This window comes from Urocampus carinirostris, chromosome 13 (genome assembly GCF_059441175.1).
Source record: "Urocampus carinirostris isolate Australia breed hairy pipefish chromosome 13, RoL_Ucar_1.0, whole genome shotgun sequence".
NCBI classification, from domain to species: domain Eukaryota; kingdom Metazoa; phylum Chordata; class Actinopteri; order Syngnathiformes; family Syngnathidae; genus Urocampus; species Urocampus carinirostris.
The window spans coordinates 24,479,077-24,502,594 of NC_142361.1; the positions used below are offsets into that span (position 1 = coordinate 24,479,077).

A 23,518-nucleotide genomic window follows, 5' to 3' on the forward strand; every position below is an offset into this window, starting at 1 on the left:
TTCTGGGTTCCACAACCCAGGCCGTTGCTGCCGGGACTCCCACAGTGTAGCTCCGGCTCCCCCCTCCGGGTGGGTGCAGACGAGTCTTCTTTATGGCTGCGTCCTAGGCCCGCCGCTTGCAGATTGTATGGTATCTGCAGCCATTTGGAGCACAGCCACGGGGGGGATCTGCCTGCACCTCCATACCAGCAGGTTTCTGGAGGTCCAGATGGCGTCCTTGATGGCGGCGAGAGTGAGCCAGTCCCTGGCAAAGTCGTTCCGAGACCTCCTCGACCGACTCACCCCGTAAAGCACGTACTGTGCATCAGGGACCTCCCCTGCTGGCAAGTCCGGGAACTTTCCTAGTTGGTTGGCCATTGTCCACAAGACCTCGGCAGCGCTGCACTCACAAAAAAGGTGCCTCACCGACTCCTGGGCGCCACAGCCAGGTCGAGGGCACGTCAAAGTCGCTGACATTCCTCGGTGGTGCATTACGGCTCTGACTGGGAGAACTTCATGAGCCACCATCCATGACAAGTAGTCTGTTTGGGAGGGCAGGATGATTCACGTTGCTCCAAACCGTTGTAGGTTCGCCAAACGCAAGCCCCCGCACAGGGCTTACTGTTGCTCGCCCTTCCACAATAGCAATAAGGGCCCTGTGGTTTTGTAAAGTGTGACATTCTTGTGTTTCCAAATCAAACTTCTTCAAAAAATCCCGAATAAAGAGATCTGTTGGTGGCAAGTTAAATGAAACTGGAATCAAACGATTGTTTGGTACAAGCTTTAGCTTCCGCAAATATGAGCCCATCCAAAACCGGGTCATTGCTTGACTTTTCGGGTTGTTGGGTGGGCCCACAGCGTTTTGGAAGTGGAGAGAGACATATTTGCTTCCCAGGAAAAGCTGGAGGTCAGGCACTCCTTTCCCCCCTTTTTCCTTTTTCTTTTTCATTGTATCTCTTTTTATCCTTTCCCACTTTGAGCCCCAGACAAAGCGAAAGATGGCTCGGTCCAGTTGTAACAGCACGTTTTGCGTGCTTGATTAGGGTGGTGATGGGCCTGGGGAAGAAAATGTGTTTGTGAATGTTTGTCCTTGTTTTATGGAACTTGTAGCGCCTACCAGAGAGTAAGAGTTCAAAGAGGTGGTGGGCGGGGCTAAAACGTTTTAGAGAGTAATTAAGTGATAGGCACTGCAAAGATCCGCTTAGTGAATACTGAAGCAGCTTGTAACGGAGCAAAAGCTAAATGTAAAAAGAGGAGTGGATTCTTGTTTTTTATCCCGCCCCCACCGGATAAGTATACGCCTGCATTAACCTAACTGCCAAGGATTTAGAAATGTACTTCCATAGGCCTTTTGCTCGGTTTTAAAATGAGATTTAGGGAGAAAAGCATTTAGTGTAAGATCAATTGCACAATCTTAACGTCTGTGAGTTGGCAAAGTCTGGGCATTATCCTTGCTGAATTCTCAAATCATGGTATTATCTTTGGTACTTAGTTTAAATTCTCAGGGGTCTCTGCTATAACAGTTGGCCTGACAGCTTTTTTTCTACATGATTGTTTGTGCATTTAATGTCTTTTTTCTTGATGACAGGAGGCAAAGGTAGTCTGTCACCAAATTACCTGCCCTGCTGTGGCCTGCGCCAGCCCCACATTCATAGATGGGGAGTGTTGTCCTGTGTGTTTGCGTAAGTATTCATTGTGTTACAATGATCAAAACTTATTTTGTTAATTGTATTTGTTTTATTGACTTGTCTAGCCAAAGGCAGCGAGCACGGTTGGTCTCCGTGGTCGGAATGGACGGAGTGCACGGTCACTTGTGGCACGGGAACTCAACAGCGGGGAAGGTCATGTGACGCCACCAGCAATACATGCACAGGGCCGTCCATACAAACTCGCAAGTGCAGCCCAAGAAAATGTGACAGTCGAGGTGAGGACACAACTTGATTAAAATTTAATCTAATTTTTGGGTGACTCTTAACATGTAGGTAGTTGTGTTTAAAAATTGGTTGTTCAAAACAGGGACAGAAAAAATAGTCATTCTGTTTAAATGCCCGAAGTGTTATTTGTTTTGGGGCATAAAAATTACCTCATAAAATTGGGTTATACTGTACAAATATTGACCCCAAAAAATTAAGCTGTTCTGTGTAAACTCATCCTCAGTAGGCTCGCAGGAGCCCATCCCAGCAATCATCGGGCAGTGGGCAGGGGACACCCTGAACTGGTTGCCAGCCAATCGCAGGGCACACAGGGACAGACAACTCACTCGCTCATTCACACCTAGGGACAATTTGGACTGGCCAATTCACCTGAAATGCATGTTTTTGGAATGTGAGAGGAAACCCACGCAAGCACGGGGAGAACATACAAACTCCGCACAGGAAGTCTGGAGCTGGATTTGAACCCACGCAGGAGGTTCCCAAGACATGAACTGTGCCGCACATGCGCTAACCACTGCGCCGCCGTGCTGCTCTGTGTAAACTCTTCCCCCAAATTGTTTTGTTTTGAGAAATAATTCCACAAAAATCAGGCCTTTGTTCATATAATTCCATAAAATCTAAGTCATAGTGTATAAACTGGGCCAAAAAAAGGTATTTTTTGGATGCCCCCAAAATTGTTTGTTTTTGGCTAAATAATTTATGGCGTTGGTGGTATAGTGGTGAGCATAGCTGCCTTCCAGGCAGTTGACCAGGTTTAGATACCTGGCCAACGCAGGACTTTTGGAGCGGCAGTAGCTCAGGAGGTAAAATGCTCATCTTGGGATCAAGCGGTCGCTGGTTCGATTTCCGGCTCCTTCGTGTTATATGTCGATGTGTCCTTGGGCAAGGCCCTGAATCCCTTATGTACCTGATAAGCAAGTAGTTGCCTTGAATGGCTGATGCTGCTATCAGTGTGTGAGTGTGTGTAAATGGGTAAGTGTGAAGCACATTGTTAAGTGCTTGGAGAGGTCTTCAGTGACTTGGAAAGCACTATAGAAATGCAGACCATTTACATTTAAAGGAAAACAGATTTTTGGTTTTAAATAACCCAATACAAATTTGCTTGATTTGTTTGAATCAAACTTATATAATTGAATTGTAATGTTCAAAAAGTACAATCAAAATGCAGGTAATTTTGTTGAAACAACACCCCAAAATTGGTTTGTTGTGTAAAAACAGTCAAAAAACCAGGTCATTCAGTTTAAAAACTCAAAATTGGTCTTTCTTCTATTTGTTTGTTTTTTGTTTGGGGCGGCAGTAGCTCAGGAGGTAGAGCGATCGTTTTAGGATTAAGGGATCCCAGTTCGAATCCCGGCTTGTCCGTGTTACATGTCGAAGTGTCCTTGGGTAAGACATTGAACCCCCAATTACCCCCAATAAGCAGGTTAGCGCCTTACATGGCTGCACAGATCACGGCCGCTATTGGGAAATGTGAAGCACAATGTAAAGCGCTTTGGGAAGTCATTGACTTGAAAAGCGCTATATAAATGCAGATCATTTCATTTCATTTCATTTCAATTAACCTAACATTGTTGAATTGTGGTGTTGGAAAATTAACATTTTCTTCGGAAAACCCCATAGATTGGGTTATTTCATACACAAAAACCCGAGTTGTGTTTCAGTCCATTTTTCACTTATTGGGTTATTTTCATCCACAAGTTTATTTAGAAAGTGGGATAATTTGGGACGAGTATTTTTGATCCTCAATGAGATTGGACATGGTCAGCTCACAGGGTGTGCCTAGTGGAAGTTATTCCCAAATTAAAAAAACGAGTGACTCATTTTTGCCTTTCGTGCAATTATAATTTGAGAGATTGAGGGTCGTCTCTTTGACGCTAATTAGTTTTCTTATGGCCTTCTGGTTTCAGTCCGCCAGGATGGAGGATGGAGCCTGTGGTCACCATGGTCGTCTTGCTCAGTGACCTGCGGCGATGGCCAGATCACCAGGATACGACATTGCAATGCCCCCATGCCTCAGTTGGGCGGGAAAGACTGTGAAGGAAACGGCCGAGAGACTCAAAGCTGCACAGCAGAACCTTGCCCAAGTGAGTTTTGCAGCGGCGTCATTTCCTCATGCCTTGTGGCTCGCTTGAGGCCACATATGCTTTGGACTCGCCTCAGAAAGGAAATGTTGACCTAAATTTTGGTATGTTTCTTGTCGTGTTAAATCCTTGGCTTGTGACTCACTGGTTACTCCCTTGAAACTGGACCTTTTTTAGGATTTAGCTTGTTTTTAAAGCCTGAGTGGTGCAAAAAAACTGTGACCTAGTGGTGTAAAATTAAAGTAAAACAGTAGAGTACCAATCTAATCAAAAAATACATTGACCAAAGGCGTATGTTTGGTCTTGGCATTTGTTGGGGAAATAGCACATTTTTTAAAGTGATCATATTGTTGGGAAAAAACAATGATTGCTCGATATTGGTGGGGAAGCATCCCCTTCGACCATGCCAAAACTACACCCTTGATATTGACTCACAAAAATAAATTCTTAACCCAAAATGCAACTATTAGTGCAACCTCTTAGATTGACATATTTCCATGTTTCTAAATCACTCTGACACATGTTTTTAGTAGGGGGACAAGTTAAAATATTCGCCTCAAGTATATTTATTCTAAGTTTATCAGATATATATTTTTAAATTGTCCATGAAAAAGCCAAAAGTATTTATCAAGGAGGTTATTTAATTGATTTTTTTCCTGATCTATGCAGAATATAATTCCTAAAATGAGCATAATAATTTACTATGTGCAAGCTAAAATGATTTTGCTCATTTCTGGTATAATAGTTCTTTTTTGCGAGTATAAATGTCTTCGAATGAGAAAAGTTACACTAAAAATAAGCAAAATGTTTTGCTTATGGGGTAACATATGTTTGGGGCCGTGCAAATTTACTGTATTTCTTTGTTTTTTCAATGGTATCTCAAAATTAGCATTTGGGGTCAATTAATGAGTTTAAAAATTGTAATACTCAAATAACAATTGCGTGAACCTGTTATATGAAAAACTGGATGTTTAATGGATTCCAAGGGAAATCTAACAGGGGAAAAGTGCAGATAAACTAAAATGTTACAACATATATACATAATATATAGTATATAATATGACACTCAATGTTTTCATGTTAACAACTCCTTTGTAGCTCATATTGACATCTGGCTATGTTACATTGTTTGTCCATTTTTGATCTGGACGAGGCATTGCGTGAAGTCGCTTAAAACTAAAATATGGTCCTATTTACACAAACTGTGTTGACTTTTAAAGGAATCACGTTGAAAGAATAACTTCATTGGACCCTTGTTTGGCTAAACTTTAAAACCCACGTACTTTGAAAAAGACGCCTGCCTGATGGTAACACATTTGATTAATGGTATTAATAAAAGGGGATTTTATGTCAACGAATGCTCTGGTAATTCAAACAAAAATGTTGTTACACTTAAATAATGTGCATGTTATATTACTAGTTTTATTGTAAAAGGCTAAGCCCAAATAAGCTTTAAACTATTTGATCATTTGGGCCTTTTTTGTCACTGATTGATCGAAATAAATTGTTATTCATTCATGTGGTGCCTATTTAAAAAGCCATCGCAAGAATAAGCTCAAAAAGAGTGAATGGACATTAATTGGGACTGTTTAATGCGCAAAAGGTTACAATCTAAATGTCTTACCACAGGTATTTACATACAGTGATTTTGTTATTAATTTTGAAACATTGCCTACTATGTTTTTGTTCTATCAGTTGATGGAGGTTGGGGGCCTTGGTCTCCGTGGGCAACCTGCTCAGCATCATGCGGCGGAGGAATCAAAACTCGAAAACGCGAATGCAACAGCCCCTTCCCTCAATACGGCGGCAGGAAGTGTATCGGAGAGGTCAACGACAGAGACAGCTGCAACAAACAAGATTGTCCTGTTGGTGAGATGGGAATTAAAAGACTTAAGATTCTGTTTTTATATTGTGATCCTGCAAATGACATTTATTGGAATATGGTTTTAAATCACTTGCAGATGGCTGTCTTTCTAGCCCATGCTTTGCGGATGTGGACTGCAGCAGTTCTCCAGATGGCTCTTGGGAATGTGGTCCATGTCCAGCTGGTTTCCGTGGAAATGGTACCCACTGTGAAGATGTCAATGAGGTAAAAATTGCATTGACATCACGAGGTGAAATTAAGAGAAATGTTTAAGACTGACGCAGCCTTCAAATTTCTTTATTGTCCATCCTCCAGTGTGACATGGTGTCGGATATCTGCTTCAATGTGGGCGGACAGCAGCGTTGCGTCAACACCGATCCAGGGTTCCATTGCTTGCCATGCCCTAAACGATACAAGGGCACCCAACCTTTCGGAATGGGGGTGGAGGAAGCTAAGCAAAAGAAACAGGTAAGATCTTGCCAGAAGTTCATTTTATAAAATAATTTATACATCAAAATGCAACCCAAACAACTTATGTGTGGAAAATTCCTCAAGGAAAGGTGCATGTTGAACAAGAGAGATCTGCAAGGGCAGTTATGATTTTTTATGTTGTTTTGTTATTTTAAATTAAAACTGGGTAAAAAAATATGTTTCTTTATTAAATTGTCTTTTATTATGAAACATTGTATGCTACAAGATTATATATGGCATTAAAGAGAAAAATAAGAAAAAGGATTGTCAGTAAAAATATTTACAACGCAGTGCTTAAGTTATAATAATTGTGAAATGTTTAAAATGTAGTACAAATTGTTAAGTTTGGCCTCGGAACTGTCGCATTCTCAAATTCAGAACTAAATGAAATTAAAACAAAAAATGTATTGGTAGCAGATGGTTTTTTTATCTTCACGGATTGTACTTTGACACAGAACAGAGAGTTTAAGAGGTCAGTTTTTATCTCAATCCAATATTTTAATGACAGTAGTTGTGAAAACTAAATTCGATCTTTTCATATCGTTGCTGTCCAGAAAGACTTTTTTTTAAAATTTAGTTTGCTTTTTTTAGGATGATTAAAAAACATAAATATATACCAAAATTTATTTTGGGGGTATATAATTTTTGTATTAAAGCAACAATACATGTAATTTTGGCAGATTAAGAAATTGAATACTCCTTAAATATCTCTTTGATAAAACATTAATGTATGATTTAGATAATGAATGAACAAAAATAAGTTTCTCATCAGCGCTGATATGCTGTGAGCCTCTGAAAAACAGATGGTGGGCTGCAAATGGCCCAAATGCCATCATTTTGACATCCTAGTAACTATTTTATCGACCGCATAGGTCAAACAGAAGATTTCTTTGCCATTTATTTGGTATCAGTCCCAAATATTTTTATTTTTGTTTTCCTCGAGCGCAAGATGTCTGCAGATCTTTGAATAGCCACATTTGAATATATCCTCAGCTTAAGCCTGCACATAATACGCTACCCTTTGGCGACCCAACTTTCTGCCCCTCTGTTGGCTTTTGCTATAATGTATAGTTGCGTAGTTATTTGATTTGGGCATACTGGAACAGTCTAGCTGCTGGCAGTGAATGATTCCACTTCAGAGCTTTTGATCAAAGGTTTTCCCTCATGCCACTCTTTAAGCTCACGGAGAAGCCGGTAATGAATGGCAGCGGTGAGCCGCAGCAGGATGAGTGACGCATTACACGAGATTCTATCAGATCAGTTACGCCCTGAAGTGCTTTGTCGAAAATGTCCCAAGTTTTGAGCAGTTGTTCTCGAAACCAGTGATTTTCAACCATTGGTACAATGGTGGGACTTAGTCTTGTGTGTGGCAGCAAATTGCCCAACTTTATACTTGCAAGAGTGCCATCGTTAAGTATTTTATTTTTCTTTCAGTTATCAGCCGAGTTATTGTAACATCCATCCACATAAGAAGTGGCAGAATATTACTATTTGGTGTTTTTTCTATATAACATTTATCTTTCTGCTCATGAGTTAGTACAGTATATTTAGTAGCTGATTTTGTGTGATGAAGGTGAGTTAAGAATTTAGTTCGAAAAAAAATGAAATAATTCAAATACAGTTAAAATCTGGCACATAGTTTTGCTGCCTCTAATTATTATTTTCTAATTTACAAATAAAAAATGATTAACAAAATAAAGTTCGGAACTTGTAAAGAAAATTTGTTCCGCTGGCAGATATGTTTTGCCTATATCAAATATTATTTGCGGTTTTTTTTTCTTAAAAAAAAATAGAATAACAATAGAGTAATGAAAAACAGGTAAATCAAATCAAGTAAATTAAAAATCTTTTGCATAATTTTTCTCATTTCAATATTTTCTTACTTTATTAAAAACATATATTTTTTTAATGTTAGATAGTAGTAAAATAAATTGCTCCACTGGCAGATATTTTTTGCTTGTATTACGTAGAATTTTGTTATTTTTCTTAAAAAAAAATACATATACAGTGGGACCTCGCTACTTCGCGGTTCCACGTTCGCGGGTTCAGAGCTTCGTGGGTCTAAAAAAAAAAATAATAAAATAAAATTTAAAAAAAAAAAAAATGTTTTTTTTAAACCATTTTTGAAGGGGCGTCGCTTCTTTGCGGATTTTCACTTTTCGCGGGTGGTTTTGGTCCCCATTAACCGATTACTGTATGTGTATATATATATGTATATATATATATATATATATATATATATATATACACTTTAAAAACAGGTAAAAAATTTAAATAAAATAAATAAAATCTTGCACATATTTTTGCTCTTTTTAATATTTTCGTATTTTACAAAAAAATACATTTTCTTCATTTGGTAGAGGCTTTATGCTCATTTTAAGATTTTTTTTCTTAAAAAGACAAGATACAAATATAGTAACACTTGAAAAACATTTAAATAAATCAAATAAAGTCAAAGTTTTGTGAAGAATTCTGCTCATTTTAAATACTTTCTTATTTTAGGGTTGAAAAAAAGAGTTAGGAGGTTGTAAGAGACACAGTGACCACACGTGCTAAGAAAAACTTCATGTTTATTTAGGCAACATGAAAATTTAAGCTCTAACAAGACAAATCAAAGAGAACATTTATTGCTTTGGCTCAAAAAGGTCGAGAAAACGGGTTCAGACAATGATCTTGGAGCATGAACTTGAGTTTTCTTTTTGTCACACAGGTGTGTGAGCCAGAAAATCCTTGCAAAGAAAAGACGCACAACTGCCACCGATCGGCCGATTGCATTTACCTCAGCCATTTCAGCGATCCCATGTACAAGTGCGAGTGTCGCACTGGTTACGCCGGAGATGGCTACATCTGCGGGGAGGACTCCGATCTGGACGGTTGGCCCAATCAGAACCTCGTGTGCGGAGCCAACGCCACATACCATTGCAAAAAGGTCATTCTAGCAACATCACTTTTGTTTCCATTAAAAAACATTCATTAATTTGAGGCCCTCCCTTCTACTTTTTCAGGACAATTGTCCTAGCCTGCCCAACTCTGGACAAGAAGACTTTGACAGAGACGGCCAAGGAGACGCTTGTGATAAGGATGACGATAATGATGGGATCCTGGATGAGAGGGTGTGGGATGTTTTTTTTTTTTTTTAAGTATTTGGACATCTCCACATTTCCTCTAACACTTTTCCAACCCTAGGACAACTGCGCCCTCCTTTTCAACCCTCGCCAAGCAGACTTTGATAAAGACGAAGTTGGAGACCGCTGTGATAACTGCCCTTATGAGCACAATCCTAACCAGATTGACACTGACCACAATGGGGAGGGAGATGCCTGTGCTATTGACATTGATGGAGACGGTAAAATAAATCCCAACAGACGTAAAATTCTTTTGCCTTCTCAAAACATAATCCATATTTTTTTTTTACCTTGTAGAAATCCTGAATGAGAATGACAACTGCCCTCTTGTGTACAATACGGATCAGAAAGACACAGACATGGACGGAGTTGGTGACCAGTGTGATAATTGTCCCCTGCTGCACAACCCTCTCCAGGTAAAATTTAATGTTAACTTATTGTATATATAGTAGACCCCTGGGATACAACGTGAATCCATTCAGAGGTGGGGATCGCAAAGTGAAATTGCTGTATAGTGGGGGATAGAAACCTATGGTACTTAGTTAATGCCTTCCGAACCTCTGGTACCTCACATAAAAACAATAAAATAAGAAAATATTATATAGCAAGGGTCAGGAACCTATGGCTTGCGAGACATATATGGCTCTTTTCTTGAGTACATCATAAAATTAAACTCATAAAAATCTCATCAATAGAAATCTAGGTACATTTAGCAAGGCAAGTCTAGCGTGCACATAGCTCACGTAGTGCTAATAGAAGAAAGGTACAGACAAGTATATAAACAGCATACTCCCCACTACAGTTTACATTCAAGGTGTCATACCGACAGACCCCGTTTTGGCTGTACGTCGATGAGGAATCCTTTATATGGAAGCTAATAAAACAATTTAAGTTTAGTGTTGAAAGACCTTAAGATGAAAACCCACAGAAAAACTGTAAATAGCCAGAAACGCCAGCCAAGCACAAAGAGCATTTTGATTGGGTGAGTGGTAGGGGTAGGTGGAGCACTTCTCTCTCCCCTGCGCCATCTGCACCGAAGGTAAATAAGTCAGTGTCCTTGTTTGCAGTATTTTGTGACTTTTTGCAAAAGGACTTTGGGAGGGAGGCAAGTGGTATGTTGATATGGGACACACGCTCTGGTATTATTCCTATTTAACAAATCATCTAACGTCACACAGTGACATAAAATGTGCTGGAAACATTTGATTTTGTTTGGAGAGCAGGTTTTGCGGTTTTGCTGAAATTTGTCTTAAAATGTTATGGCTCTCTCTCAGAAAAAAAATATTTTATGGCTTTTAGGATCAAAAAGGTTCTTGACCCCTGGTATACAGTAAGATATGTGCATATTATTAAATAACGTTATGTATACATAATGGAAAAAATACATTTACCCTTCGTAATTTGTCCCTGAACTCAATGAAAAGAAAGGTATTTTGGGAGGTAGTTTAGCCAACAGCATATCGGAATTTTCATGATGCTGTGATGCAAACTAATAGCAGACCAACATATTATATTATGTCAGCAAACAGCAGACAGGAATTTTAGAGACATAACTAGAAATAACACGGGCAAAGTCAGAATTGTGTATGATTTTGGGGATGCAATCTAATTTGTTGTTGATGTTGTATAGTAGGGACAATGCTTTAAAGAGGGGCCAAAAAACATCAAATTCCACATTGTAAGGCGGAGACGCCGTATCGAGGAGTCCTAATCTTTGTGTTGCCACCACAGATGGACTTAGACAACGACTTGGTGGGAGACCAGTGTGACAACAACCAGGATATTGACGAGGACGGCCATCAAAACAACCAGGACAACTGCCCGTACGTGGCCAACGCTAACCAGGCCGACCACGACAAAGACGGCAAAGGAGATGCGTGCGACTTCGATGACGACAATGACGGAATACCTGACGACAAGGACAATTGCAGACTGACTCCCAATGCGGACCAGACCGACTCTGATGGTGAGCTCCTGGTGTCCTGGGTCCATTGCTACTGAAGGGTCAAGAATAATTATGGTGACTGATAAAATTATACGTCCAAAATATTTGGCAGATTAAGAAAACATTTTTTTTCCTAATCAAACCAACATATAACAACAACTGCAGAACTAAGGCATAACATGTGAATCATAAAATAACATACACATCCATAAAAGGTCAAAAGTAAAACAAATCAAACTAAATAAAAATAATCAATTAAAAGCCATTTTAAAAGTAGGTAGCTCCCTTTTAAACTGTTCCATAGGCTAGGACCAAGGTGGCTAAATGCTGTTTCACCAAAGGTGCAGGTCAGTTAACGAACCTCTGCCAGGCGACTTCAGGGACTGCAAGACTGATTTATTGAAAGCAAATCAGACAGCAAAGATGGTACAAGACAGTTAAGGTATTTTAAATCTAGTAAAAGCACCATAGACCCGATCCTGAATCGCCCAGGGAGCAATTGCAGTGATTTTAAAACCAGAGAAATGTAAACCCTCCTCCCGGCCTCTGTCAGAGCAGTTACTGCTGAATTTTGCTGTACTGCAATATTCTTTTTGAGAAGACTGGAGAGCAGAGCATTACAATAATCTGATCAAAAAGATATAAAAGCTTCAAACAGCATCTTGTGAGAGAGGAATGGGCAGACTCTGACTATATTCTTCAGATGATAAAACCCAATTTCAGTTATATTTTTTATATGCAGAAGGAAACTCAAAGTCCAAAATAGCGCCTACATTTTCAACACTATGTGAAGGGTTAAAAAAAATCAAGCAATCATTCATCAGCAAAATGGCTACCTTTGAGTGTATGGCAGACAAGCCTTCAATTGATATATAATAAATTACAAAACTGTAATGATTAAGAAGCACTCAAGTTATCAAATTGTTAATGAATAGATTTAAGTGGGATATATATTGATTCAACCTGTGATGATGCCTCCCACATCATCTGCTCTTCAAGTTTGCCTCGAGAATCCATTTGCTGCCGTGCCCAAAACCCGCCAGTGGAAAGAGCGAATCTCGGCATTGGCATCGCTGATGTCATTCCACATGACTTCAGTGGGCAGCCCCAAAAGGACACACGCCGACTCCTTAAGCTTTTGTTTGTTTTAGCTTTGCCCGTGATTAGTTTTTCGTACCCAAATTGCGCAGGGTTACCAACAGTTGACACAGCTGCACATAACTGGAAACAGGCGCTTCACCGATGCGTTCGCTCTTTCTTGTCAGATAGTGTTTATTTGACAGATGTGTAGGGCCGGCCGGTGTGCCATAACAAACAAAATGACAGAAAGCAGTGAGCTACTTCCACACGGCGGCCTTCGTGACTCACGGCAACCTTTCCGCTGGGAGCTCCGGGTCTCCTGACCTGGGAAACAATCGAAGGACCAAAGGTGTCAGCTTTAGATTTGGTAACTTCTAAGATATACTAAACTCAGTCAGTTTCGTAGGTACAGCTCATAAATGTAGTATTTTTCTTTTGGGCAGTTTATGCCCTAGTGAATTTTATATAGAGACCCTTAGTGGTATAAATATATTTTATTTATGTAATAGAATATTATTAAAAAATAAGCAAAAACAAACATACTATCTCAATAAAAAGTTTAAAAAAAATACTTTTCAATGCTGATATCACATTTGTCAACCTCAGCCTATTGCTCCCCTTATTAATGATTGCAATTCCCTTTGTTAAGCTATAATAAACTTTAACAACGCATCACCTATTTTCTCGCAGCAAGACACATTGTGCAGGATACCACGACAATATCATCAATCTACGATGATGGTGTCGTCTGGTACCAGTAACCTAGACAAAAAGGGCAAGACGAGATCAGTCCAACAAAAATCAAGTTTAAAAAAAAATAATAATAATTTTACCGAACAAAAAATGTTATACGGAATACACCATTTGAAATGGTTAAAATACTTATAAAATATGAGGAAAACATATAAGTCGTCAGGTATGTGTTATTTATAATTATAACTGGAGACGCCCCTTGACAACCTGACCTGTTTGGCCGCCTTCTTACTTTCATGGTTCTACAATTTTGCAAATGTAGCTTGTTCCAACGGTGCTCTTCGCACTTTAGGGCCACTTAACTTTCACAGCTGAACCCTGCATGTGATGGTCGCAGAGTCCCGTCATTCAAGCATCTGGGATTTTTCACCATGGGTTCCTTCTCTAGCCCCTCTTGTTAGCCACTTGACTGCAGGCTATGACTTTCTGTTAGTCGATATTGTTACCTTCTCCATGTAAATAAAGCTCACTTTGTCCTTAGGTGTCACTCAACTTCCACAGTTGAGTTCTGTGATTCACAGCTCGAAGATCGACAACTTCTGCATTGCTCTTTGCAATCTTGTATTGTTTTTTTTTCCATAGCCACTTAAGCCATCGGATCAACTCCAACTAATGGCTCTTTTCAACCACTCTGGGTGTATCCAGGTCGGTCGGTCCTTTGTTGTTGCTCACAGGAATTAACACCAGCTTTCATGTTCTGTTGCTAGCTGAAATTCATCCTAGCTCATGCAAGATACGATGGAATTGGTTTTAAATCAGGGGATGGTGTAAAAATAGTCTGTAGTCTGTTATAGTCTATACAGCCCTTTAAGACTTCTTGTGATTAAGGGCTATACAAGTAAACATGACTTGACTTGGAAGTTGGCTTCCGAATTGTACAAAGCGGTCTCCTTCTGGCTTCCCTTGTTTGTTTTCTACCAATGTACATGCATTGTTACACACTGTCATTTTAAGGACAAACTAAGTCAAGGAAGCATTCATCATATAATAATTATCTTATCTACGTATCATCTCTCCCTTTCTTCACCAGGGGATGGAAGAGGCGACGCCTGCAAAGACGACTTTGACAACGACAGCATTCCGGATTTTCTCGACGTGTGTCCTGAGAACAACGCTATCAGCATCACAGACTTCAGGAAGTTCCAAATGGTCCATTTGGATCCGAAGGGAACTACTCAAATTGACCCCAACTGGGTGGTGAGGCACCAGGGCAAAGAGCTTGTCCAGACCGCCAACTCTGACCCAGGCATTGCCGTAGGTGAGAATCCTTGCGTGATTTGTCACGTTTAATGATATATTGCCGCGGCCATGCATTTCTTTCACATTTATGGAATAGTGACAATTTAAACATTGCAAACATTTAAAAAAGAAAATAGAAAATTAAAAAAAAGATTATTGTAATTTTTTTTAATCCATCCATTATCTGCACCCCTTATCCTTAGGGCCCGGTCACACAGCCGTTTGCGTCTGTATCGCGGCTGAATCACGACCAGAAATTTCTGGCCGTGATTCAGCCGCGATACAGACGCAAACGGCTGTGTGACCGGGCCCTTAGCTGGGTTTTGGTTCTCAGCTATCTTCGGGCAGTGGGCAGGAGACACCCTGACTTGGTTGCCAGCCACGCACACAGAGGCAGACAACTAACTCACTCATTCACACCGAATGACAATTTGAAATACATTTTGGGTTTGAACCCAGGAACTCAGAACTGTGCCGCGGGCGCGCTAACCACTGAGCTGCCGTGCCACCCTTTTTAAAAATCCAATGTTTCATATGTTTACAATTCCATCTTTTTAAATACATAAAAAGAATCACATGACAGCAAAAATAAAAGATTATTCCGAGCGACGAATCAAATACTACACTACATTTATTAAATTGTAAATCAGTAGTTAAAATATAGTAATTTGATTGACATTTTTTAAAGCTGGTTTTGATTCTTCAATAATAATTACTAACTAGTAAAAGCTGCCATTTAAGTTAACATGAACTATGAGAAGCTATTTTTGGCACAAATTTTGTTTGTAGTTTTGTGTTAAATCTATTTATGATTTACCATATTTATTCCTGTATGTGTGTTTTTCTAAAGTGAATTCAAAGTTTGGGTCCGCTTTATACACGCGGCTTACAGTATATTGCCGTATTTGTGCAATGATTGATTAGTCGAAAAACATTGCTATCCATAATCACAAAATATTGGATGCAAGGGGAATCGAAACCGGGGCCCAGCGAATTCCTAAGAGCACCAGTGATATGGATGACTTACAAAAAGGCATACAATTTTATCTCATTATCACACCATTTTAATTTACAGCGCCAGAAACGAATGTTAGAGAACGGAGCAGAAAGTCGTCCTGAAAGATATAAGTAAAAGCATAAAAACACGACGATAGAAACAACTCTTTGGTGTATCTGATGATGAGGGGTTTTGGGGTTTTTAAGGGTTATTGTTCTATCTTCGTTATTCATTATCCATTATCCGTTTTCGGTCAGTTCATAATACGCTACAAAGCCTAAGAGCCGGGACACTTACTCTCAGCCAAAAGGCAAAGCTAAGGTCCTAGCCCTAAAGCCTTGCTGCGATTGGACTTTGAAGTGCATTGAATCAATGCATTGTTAATTTTATAGTGCTATTTTAGCCATAGTTTATGCTGTCAATAAATAATTTAAGTCATGGTCACATGTTTACCACTTATAATGTTTAGTTTGAGCTGAGAAAAAGTGAGACAAACAATTCATATGTAGGGGTGTGTTTTAAACACGAGTACACGTTATACGCAAATAAATACGGTATTCATTTCTGAACATTGTGGCCAAGATGTGATTTTATACAAGAAAACTATCTTTAAATACATGTGCTATGAGAAGGGGATATTATTTGAGATGGAATTAAATCGCATTTGTCTAGACTGACTAGATAAAATCAATATATGGAACGCATTTTTTTTTTCTTGCAGGTTTCGATGAGTTCAGCGCGGTGGATTTCAGCGGCACGATGTATGTCAACACGGACCGAGACGACGACTACGCGGGATTCGTATTCGGCTACCAGTCGAGCGGACGATTTTATGTAGTAATGTGGAAGCAGATCACGCAAACCTACTGGGAGGACAAACCCTCGAAGGCGTTCGGCATTTCTGGCGTATCGCTTAAAGTGGTCAACTCTACCACCGGCACCGGGGAACACCTTAGAAATGCTTTGTGGCACACAGGAAACACCCCCGGAGAGGTATGCTCCATTTTTCAAAATACACTGCAAAAAATTACGTTAGAAATATGGAGTTTAAACCTCCAAAGAAAAGTTCTTAAACTTTGGATATAAACTTTGAGTAGCTTTTTTCTGGCGCAAATTTTGAACAATTGTTTTGTGTTAAAAATTAATTCAAAATCAGTTATGTTATCTATGTGTATAACTATAATTTTTTTATCACCTAAAAAAGAACCCAAAGTTGGGGTGCGTGATATACACAAGTTTTTGCTGTACATTATAGTATTTGTGCAACTACACTTTGTGCTTTTACTTTCCAATAACTTTGCTCATTTTAAGTGTTGTCAGTTTACACAAACTAATTGCTTATATAGTTGGTGAATAAAATAAATCATTTACATCATCATTTACTTTTTTTTTCACTTTTTTTGACAGTGGAATTTTTTATTTTTAGAAAAGTACTTTTTTTCTTAATTTGAATTTTGCACATTTTGAATACTATTGTTCGTACTCAACAATTATTTTAAAACATGTTTCTTAAATAAATGAATAAATAAAAATGGAATAAAAGTATCGTTGATTAATTACCGGTAAATAGTTAATTATTAGACATAATTTAAATGAAAAAAATGTTTTATGTGGGTAATTTTCTTATTTTGTAAATAATAGTATTTAATAAATTATAGAATAAAAAATATTTAACAACTGAGAAATTATCTACCATCTGTCAAATCAATTTTTTTTTGTAATTAATTTTTCTTTATCAAAAGGAATTTTTAAAATATAGAAAGTCAGATTCTATTTTGAAGGGTATTATTTTATTCTTATAATTCCAAAAACTTAAAAATAAAATTGAAATATAAAGAGAAAAAAATATATTATTAATAGTAATGGTATAAATGTTTGATTTTAATAATGTTGAGAATGTTTTTCTTTCATTTTACACGTATAGGTACGCACTCTGTGGCACGACCCCAAAAATATTGGCTGGAAAGATTACACAGCTTACAGATGGCACCTTATCCATAGACCCAAAACTGGTTTCATCAGGTAAGAGTTTCATGTTTTTGAATGTGTAGAAAAGCATCTAAGCTGCATTCTACACGCACAGCAACACGACACAAATACAATAAAGCTAAATGTAAATTCTGTAAACAATACAAAACTCATCCAAGTTTAGAAGCCCAATTAATCACAACTGTGCAACTTTGGGTGTACCTTCCAGTGCCTCACACATAGTATGAAGAGGTAAAGAGGAGACACAACAAAGTATTGCTAATACTTCTATAGAAAATAAAAATATATTCTAATGAGGATCATAGATGCTTAGAATATTTCTTGGGCAAGATCTCCAGTGCCTCACGCACATTATGGAGTTGCAGAGAGGAGACACGACATAGATGGGCGACTATATCTTTAGAAATTCAAAATAAATTATAATGATGGACATAAATGTAACGTTTCACACAAAGCTTTTTTGAGGAATCGGGGAAGTCAGGCGCGGGGAAACAAAAGAAAGCGATCCGGTGCTCGCTGGGCAGAAGAAGCAGGAAGCCCCCCGAGATCGGAGCGTGGTCAGAGGACGGAAACAAGTCGAGCATCCGGGACGGGAGATCGGAGCATGGTCGGAAGACGGAAACAAGTCGGGCAGCCGGGACGGGAGATCGGAGCATTGTTGGAGGACGGAAACAAGTCTGGCAGCCGGGACGGGAGATCGGAGACTGGTCGGAGGACAGAAACAAGTCGGGCAGCCGGGACAGGAGATCGGAGCCAGAGACGACCAGGAAGCCAGGGATGGACAAGCAGGAAACAGAGCAGAATGGAACAGACGGGAGCCAGAGTCAAAAAGTGCTTGCCTTGCATGTACTGAGGTTCGCTGACGAACTGACAAGGAGTGAATGAGAGTGATATGTTTAAATAGGCGGGGAACCAATTAGGAAACGAGCAGCAGCTGGGGCTAAACGAGTGGGCACAAGTGAGGGCAAAGGGCAAATCATGACACATAAATGTCTCGATTCTTTCTTGGGCAAGATCTCCAGTGCCTTGTGAACATTAGGGAGCGGTAGAGAGGAGACACGACCAAGATACGCGACTGTTTCTATCGAAAAATCAAAATATATTCCAATGAGGAACATAAATGCTTGGAATCTTTCTAACAAGTGCAGTTAGCTGAATAAATATCAGAGCATTGTGTCAAGTAACTAATTATTGGGTCATTAATTTCTATCGGGCAGATCACTGTGATGTCATATTTTTCTGTAAACAGTCGAATAATTATTATGCATCCCTAATTATGAGTATATCATGTTTGCAGGGTGGTTGTGTACGAGGGTAAACAGATCATGGCCGACTCGGGACCAGTTTACGACAAAACTTTTGCCGGCGGAAGGTTAGGATTGTTTGTCTTCTCTCAAGAACTTGTCTTCTTCTCGGACCTCAAGTATGAGTGCAGAGGTTAGTAAAAGGATTTTAATATTTTCATCCGAATTTTTTGTCATAATTTTTGCATTTCTGGAATGTTGACATTGTAAACAGCCCAACTGATGTTGAAAAACCAAGTCTTGAGAATCAATATTTTCTATAGCATACTTAACTATAAAATACTCCCACATGTGGAAAAGTAGTTCCATAAGCTTTGTCAAACTGAACACACAAATACTAAAGTTCATTTAAGACCATGAGGCAAAAAAAAATGAAAGCTGGGTTTGAGGCAATTCTAATCTTCAACATTTTGGAACTCAGTTCAGTGTTGAAAGTGGATTCAGTAAATATTGTTGAGGATTTGCTTTCCTCTTGTTAACAGTAGAAGACTCTCTCTGCAGTGAGCAATGGGATAATGATTGTTTGAAATCAAACATTTGCAAAATGTCTTGCCAAAACACTTTGGTTGTTTATACAGCTCTTGTATTTGGCTCCTTTTAGATTGGCAGGTGTGAATATTTGAGTATGTAGAGTTTAATCGACGCCCAAGTGAAAAACCTGCAGCTCAAAACGACCTAAACATTCATTGAGTATCTTAGACACTGTACACTGCTTTAAAAATATTTGTTTAACTTTCACAAGTGATGGATAATCTTTTGCTATGCTTTCAATCTTGTTTTTCTCGTAATTTGAGCTTTGAGAAAACATATTTTTATTTTACTGTATTTTTTAAAAAATACTTCAAAAATAATACTTTTTACACTTAAAATTAGACTTTTAAACATATTTTTCTAGTTAAAAACTATAGAAAAAAAAAAGAAAAACATAAATCTAATCATTTAAAAAACTTCCCACTTGCTTTTTTCCCATAAAGTTAATTACAAAACACAGCAACAATCATAAAATAAACAACAATGTATAAAAATGCAAAATGATTCTTAAAGTAACAATACTAATCTGATAATTTTGCTTAAAAGAGCAAAACGTAAAATTACAAAATAATTATTTTTCTTGAATAATCTTTTAAAAACAGTCACATTTTGAAAAATAAATCTTAAAGTCATTATAATTAATACATTTGTTCAAATTAGCAAAACAAAAAAGTGATATGAGAAAAAAGATTTTGATCCCTTTGTTAATGTTAAAAAAAAAATCATATTTATTTACTGTCTTTTTATTTTTATTTTTTAGCAAACACTAAGGTTAATTCAAAAGATTATTATTCTGTCTCTTAAGTGGATCTTAAGAGAAAAATAACTGATAGACCGACAGCCTTAAACTTAAGTTATTGGTAGTTTTCTTATTTTTACTGTATTTCAATTTGTTTTTCTAGTAAAATGTAAAATCCAGCAGCACGGCGGCGCAGTGGTTAGCGCGTGTGCGGCACAGTTCTGTGGTCATGAGATCGAACCTCTTGTGTGGAGTTTGCATGTTCTCCCTGTGCTTGCGTGGGTTTCCTCCGGGCACTCCGGTTTCCTCTCACATTCCAAAAACATAGAGTTCAGGTTAATTGGCCGGTCCAAATTGTCCCTAGGTGTGAATGAGCGAGTGAATTGTCTGTCTCTATGTGCCCTGCGGCTGGCTGACAACCAGTTCAGGGTGTCCCCTGCCCACTGCCCGAAGATAGCTGGGATGGGCTCCAGCACCCCTGCAAACCTCCTGAGGATAAGCGGTCCAGATAAGGAATGGATGGATGTAAAATCCATTCAAGCATTTTTTTTATTATTTTGGTGTATTTTATGTATATTTTAAGAGAAAGAAATAAGTTATATAATCCTTAAATTTTATAACTACTGTATTTCAATTTTTTTCCAGTAAAATCTAAGATTCTTTCACAGCATTATTTTTCTTATTTTTCTGTATGTATTGTATACTTTATTGAGAAAAACTATTGAAATAACCCTTTAGATTTTTTTAAATTACCTTTTTTTAAGATTTATTAGTATGAACAACATAATCTGATCATGAAGAGTAATTAGTATTACTAATTAGTAACTCTGTTTGAATAACAATAAATAAATTAAACCCAGCAAAAATCATCCAGCAATGTACCAAGATTTTTTCTTGTCAACGTCTTAAAAACCTCCAACGTTTCTTTTGATATTCAGATGAGCTGGACTTGCCGACAAGGTTGACAAGGTAATATTGTGTTTGTGTTACGTGCTGTAACACGGAGATACTGATGCATGTTTTTATCTCCCATCGTTGAAGTTATCGTAATTCCCTGCTTTCCGGATTCACCAAAAAGAATGTCGCAATGCTCTTTATTGTACATTCAACGTTTTTATACAGCACTTAATGTTGCATCGTCTTTAAAGTGCTGTACAAATACATTTTGTTTTGATTTGTTTTGTGTGCAATGCCACACACGCATTGCGGAAGACCTTGTAAGTGTGCGTTTTTATCAAGGACTTCCAATTTTCTGTCGGGCGCACAATGATCCCGCGGCCTTCTTGCAATGGCTTCACCATGTCCGCACGTTCCTTTTTTGACGTTTTTGTGTCATTGTTTGCTAAACAAACGTACGAGTAATAGATGCTATTCCTTTCGTGTTTTCGCAGATAACTGAATCAAGATGGCGAGCCGGGGAGCTGAAAGTAAACAACACGTCGTCACTGAATGCATTTGAGACTTTCGGTTGCTCTTCCGTGTCGGAGAGGAAACCACGACTGGGATTTCCCCGTTTTTTTCTTTTTCTTTTTATGTTCCCCATCCTGGAGGACAGACATGAGAGAACTATATGGAATATTTCATTTTAACTAATGTACTTATTTATGACTACATTTTTTAAGGGATTCATTGTACATTAGACCCCCGGGATATAACATGAATCCGTCTTCAGGTGAGAATTGCAAGGTAATATTCCTGGATGACGAAGTATAAGAAACCTATGGAAATTGGAAAATGCGTTCCGAACCCCTGGTACTCAAGATGAAGACATTAAATTCACCAGATAATATATAGTAAGATCAAATTTTGTGTAATATACGTGTAAATGTTTAAATTGAATATTAATAAATGTACATGTAAAGGAAATAATACATTTTGTTTAAATTTAGTTTGACATGACTTGAACTCGGTACAGTAAGGGTTGTGGGTGGATGCAAATCAGGTAGAGGGGATGGCAGATTAAAATGAAAGCTTTCATTTTTGAAGCTTGTTAGAAGGCGGTGTTGCTTTAATTGCCTTTTTAGCGAAGGTAACGATTCTTGTGGCTTCTTCATATTCCTTGTATATCGCAAGCTTCGTTTCTACCGTTTCTACCGTTTTCCCTTTCGCATCACTGCCAGTCTGGGCAACTATTACTAAGCCAATTAAAGTAAGTTACACAAGATTCTAAAGAGAACAAAGAGCGAGTTCAGGCAATAGCATATTGGCACCTTCATGAATATGTGAACAAACCAATAGCAGACCACCATCTTACATGACATCGACCAATAGCAGACAGGAATCTCAGAGATGTACGTAAAGTAAAAATATGGTACGCCGTGTCGTTGATCTTGTATGGTGGAGAAAATGCCGTAACGAGGGACCAAAACAATATTTTACCCCAAATAGTAATGTGGAAATATCGTAAACTAGCGCACTTTGTTGATGTTGAATGGTATGGAAAATGGAGTAAAGGGGGCCCAAAAATGCATTGTATTTCATATTGTAATGTGAAAATATCGTAATATACGGACGCCATGTTATTAATGCGTTATTTTTGGGAAAATGTAATAACGAGGGGTAAAAAAAAATACCATTTCATACCGTAATGTGAACATATCATAGGCTATCTTTGTTGATGTCGTAGGGTGGGGTAAATGCCATAACAAGGGGGAAAAACATCCTTTTCCACATCGTAAGGTAAAAATATCATAATTTGCGTACACCGTAACCCGGGGGTCTACTGTATAACCACTTGTGTTCAATATGTGCTTAAGTGACGCTAACAGTGGTCTGCTAGTGGCTCTTTTTCTCAGCTCCTGTACAGTACGTCACAATTACACGATAGATAACCGAATTTTTTTTCTGTCCCAAGTCGATAATCTTCATCCTGAATGTGGATTTGAGCGACAGATATTTTGTTAAAGCAAATTTAGTCAATTCCAAAGATGTTTATACTAAGTCTGTTAATAATTCTTTTTGTAAATTATTCATGCTTGTTGCTTATTTTGGGTATATTTGCTTTTTTCTAGAGTTTGTATATATTATTTATTTGTTTACACTGACAAAGCGCATATTCGACAACCATAAATGTCCACGTCACCTTAATTCCTGGAATTATTATGGTATGTGCTAAACAGTGCTTTTATTCATGTATGGTAATCAATTCCAAAAAATGTTTTATTAGTTGACAAAGAATTTTCTTGGATGCGTTTATGACGTTGTCTTTCCCTTGCACAAAATTTTAATGTCTATGTTTTGTTGTGTAAGTTTTGTCCTTTTTCATGAATAAATCACTTTTACACTACTTTTTTTTTAAATGGGAGTTTGGTTAAATTGAAATACTTCATTTATAACATAAAAAAGCTTTAAATTGGACTGGCGATTTTACTGCATATTGTATTATTGAGTTTGTGTAGAGTGGACCTGCAAGAATTAAGAAAAAAGTATTAAATTGTTCAAATGAATAAGGGAATTGAGAAAGTTGGCAATTGCTCTTTTAGTATTA

The 23,518-nt window shown here is 38.2% G+C and overlaps 1 protein-coding gene across 3 annotated transcripts in view; it reads left to right on the forward strand.

The window, feature by feature from the left end:
* The window catches only part of thbs2a (thrombospondin 2a), a 33,371-nt gene extending 10,054 nt beyond the window's left edge, over positions 1-23,317 (forward strand). Inside the window, exons 7-23 of one of the 3 annotated variants that reach the window (XM_088350850.1) lie at positions 1,568-1,661; positions 1,733-1,903; positions 3,821-3,997; positions 5,690-5,863; positions 5,956-6,083; positions 6,174-6,326; positions 9,040-9,258; positions 9,335-9,442; positions 9,516-9,675; positions 9,752-9,870; positions 11,186-11,420; positions 14,263-14,490; positions 16,190-16,461; positions 17,393-17,490; positions 18,755-18,894; positions 20,970-21,000; positions 21,423-23,317. In XM_088350850.1, coding sequence (XP_088206976.1) covers positions 1,568-1,661; positions 1,733-1,903; positions 3,821-3,997; positions 5,690-5,863; positions 5,956-6,083; positions 6,174-6,326; positions 9,040-9,258; positions 9,335-9,442; positions 9,516-9,675; positions 9,752-9,870; positions 11,186-11,420; positions 14,263-14,490; positions 16,190-16,461; positions 17,393-17,490; positions 18,755-18,894; positions 20,970-21,000; positions 21,423-21,426 — 2,511 coding nt within the window. In that variant the 3' untranslated portion in view covers positions 21,427-23,317. Of the gene's footprint in view, positions 1-1,567; positions 1,662-1,732; positions 1,904-3,820; positions 3,998-5,689; positions 5,864-5,955; positions 6,084-6,173; positions 6,327-9,039; positions 9,259-9,334; positions 9,443-9,515; positions 9,676-9,751; positions 9,871-11,185; positions 11,421-14,262; positions 14,491-16,189; positions 16,462-17,392; positions 17,491-18,754; positions 18,895-20,969; positions 21,005-21,422 lie in introns of those variants that run through there. The other 2 variants (XM_088350852.1, XM_088350851.1) reach the window with 2 other exon arrangements.
* Positions 23,318-23,518: the final 201 nt, after the last annotated feature.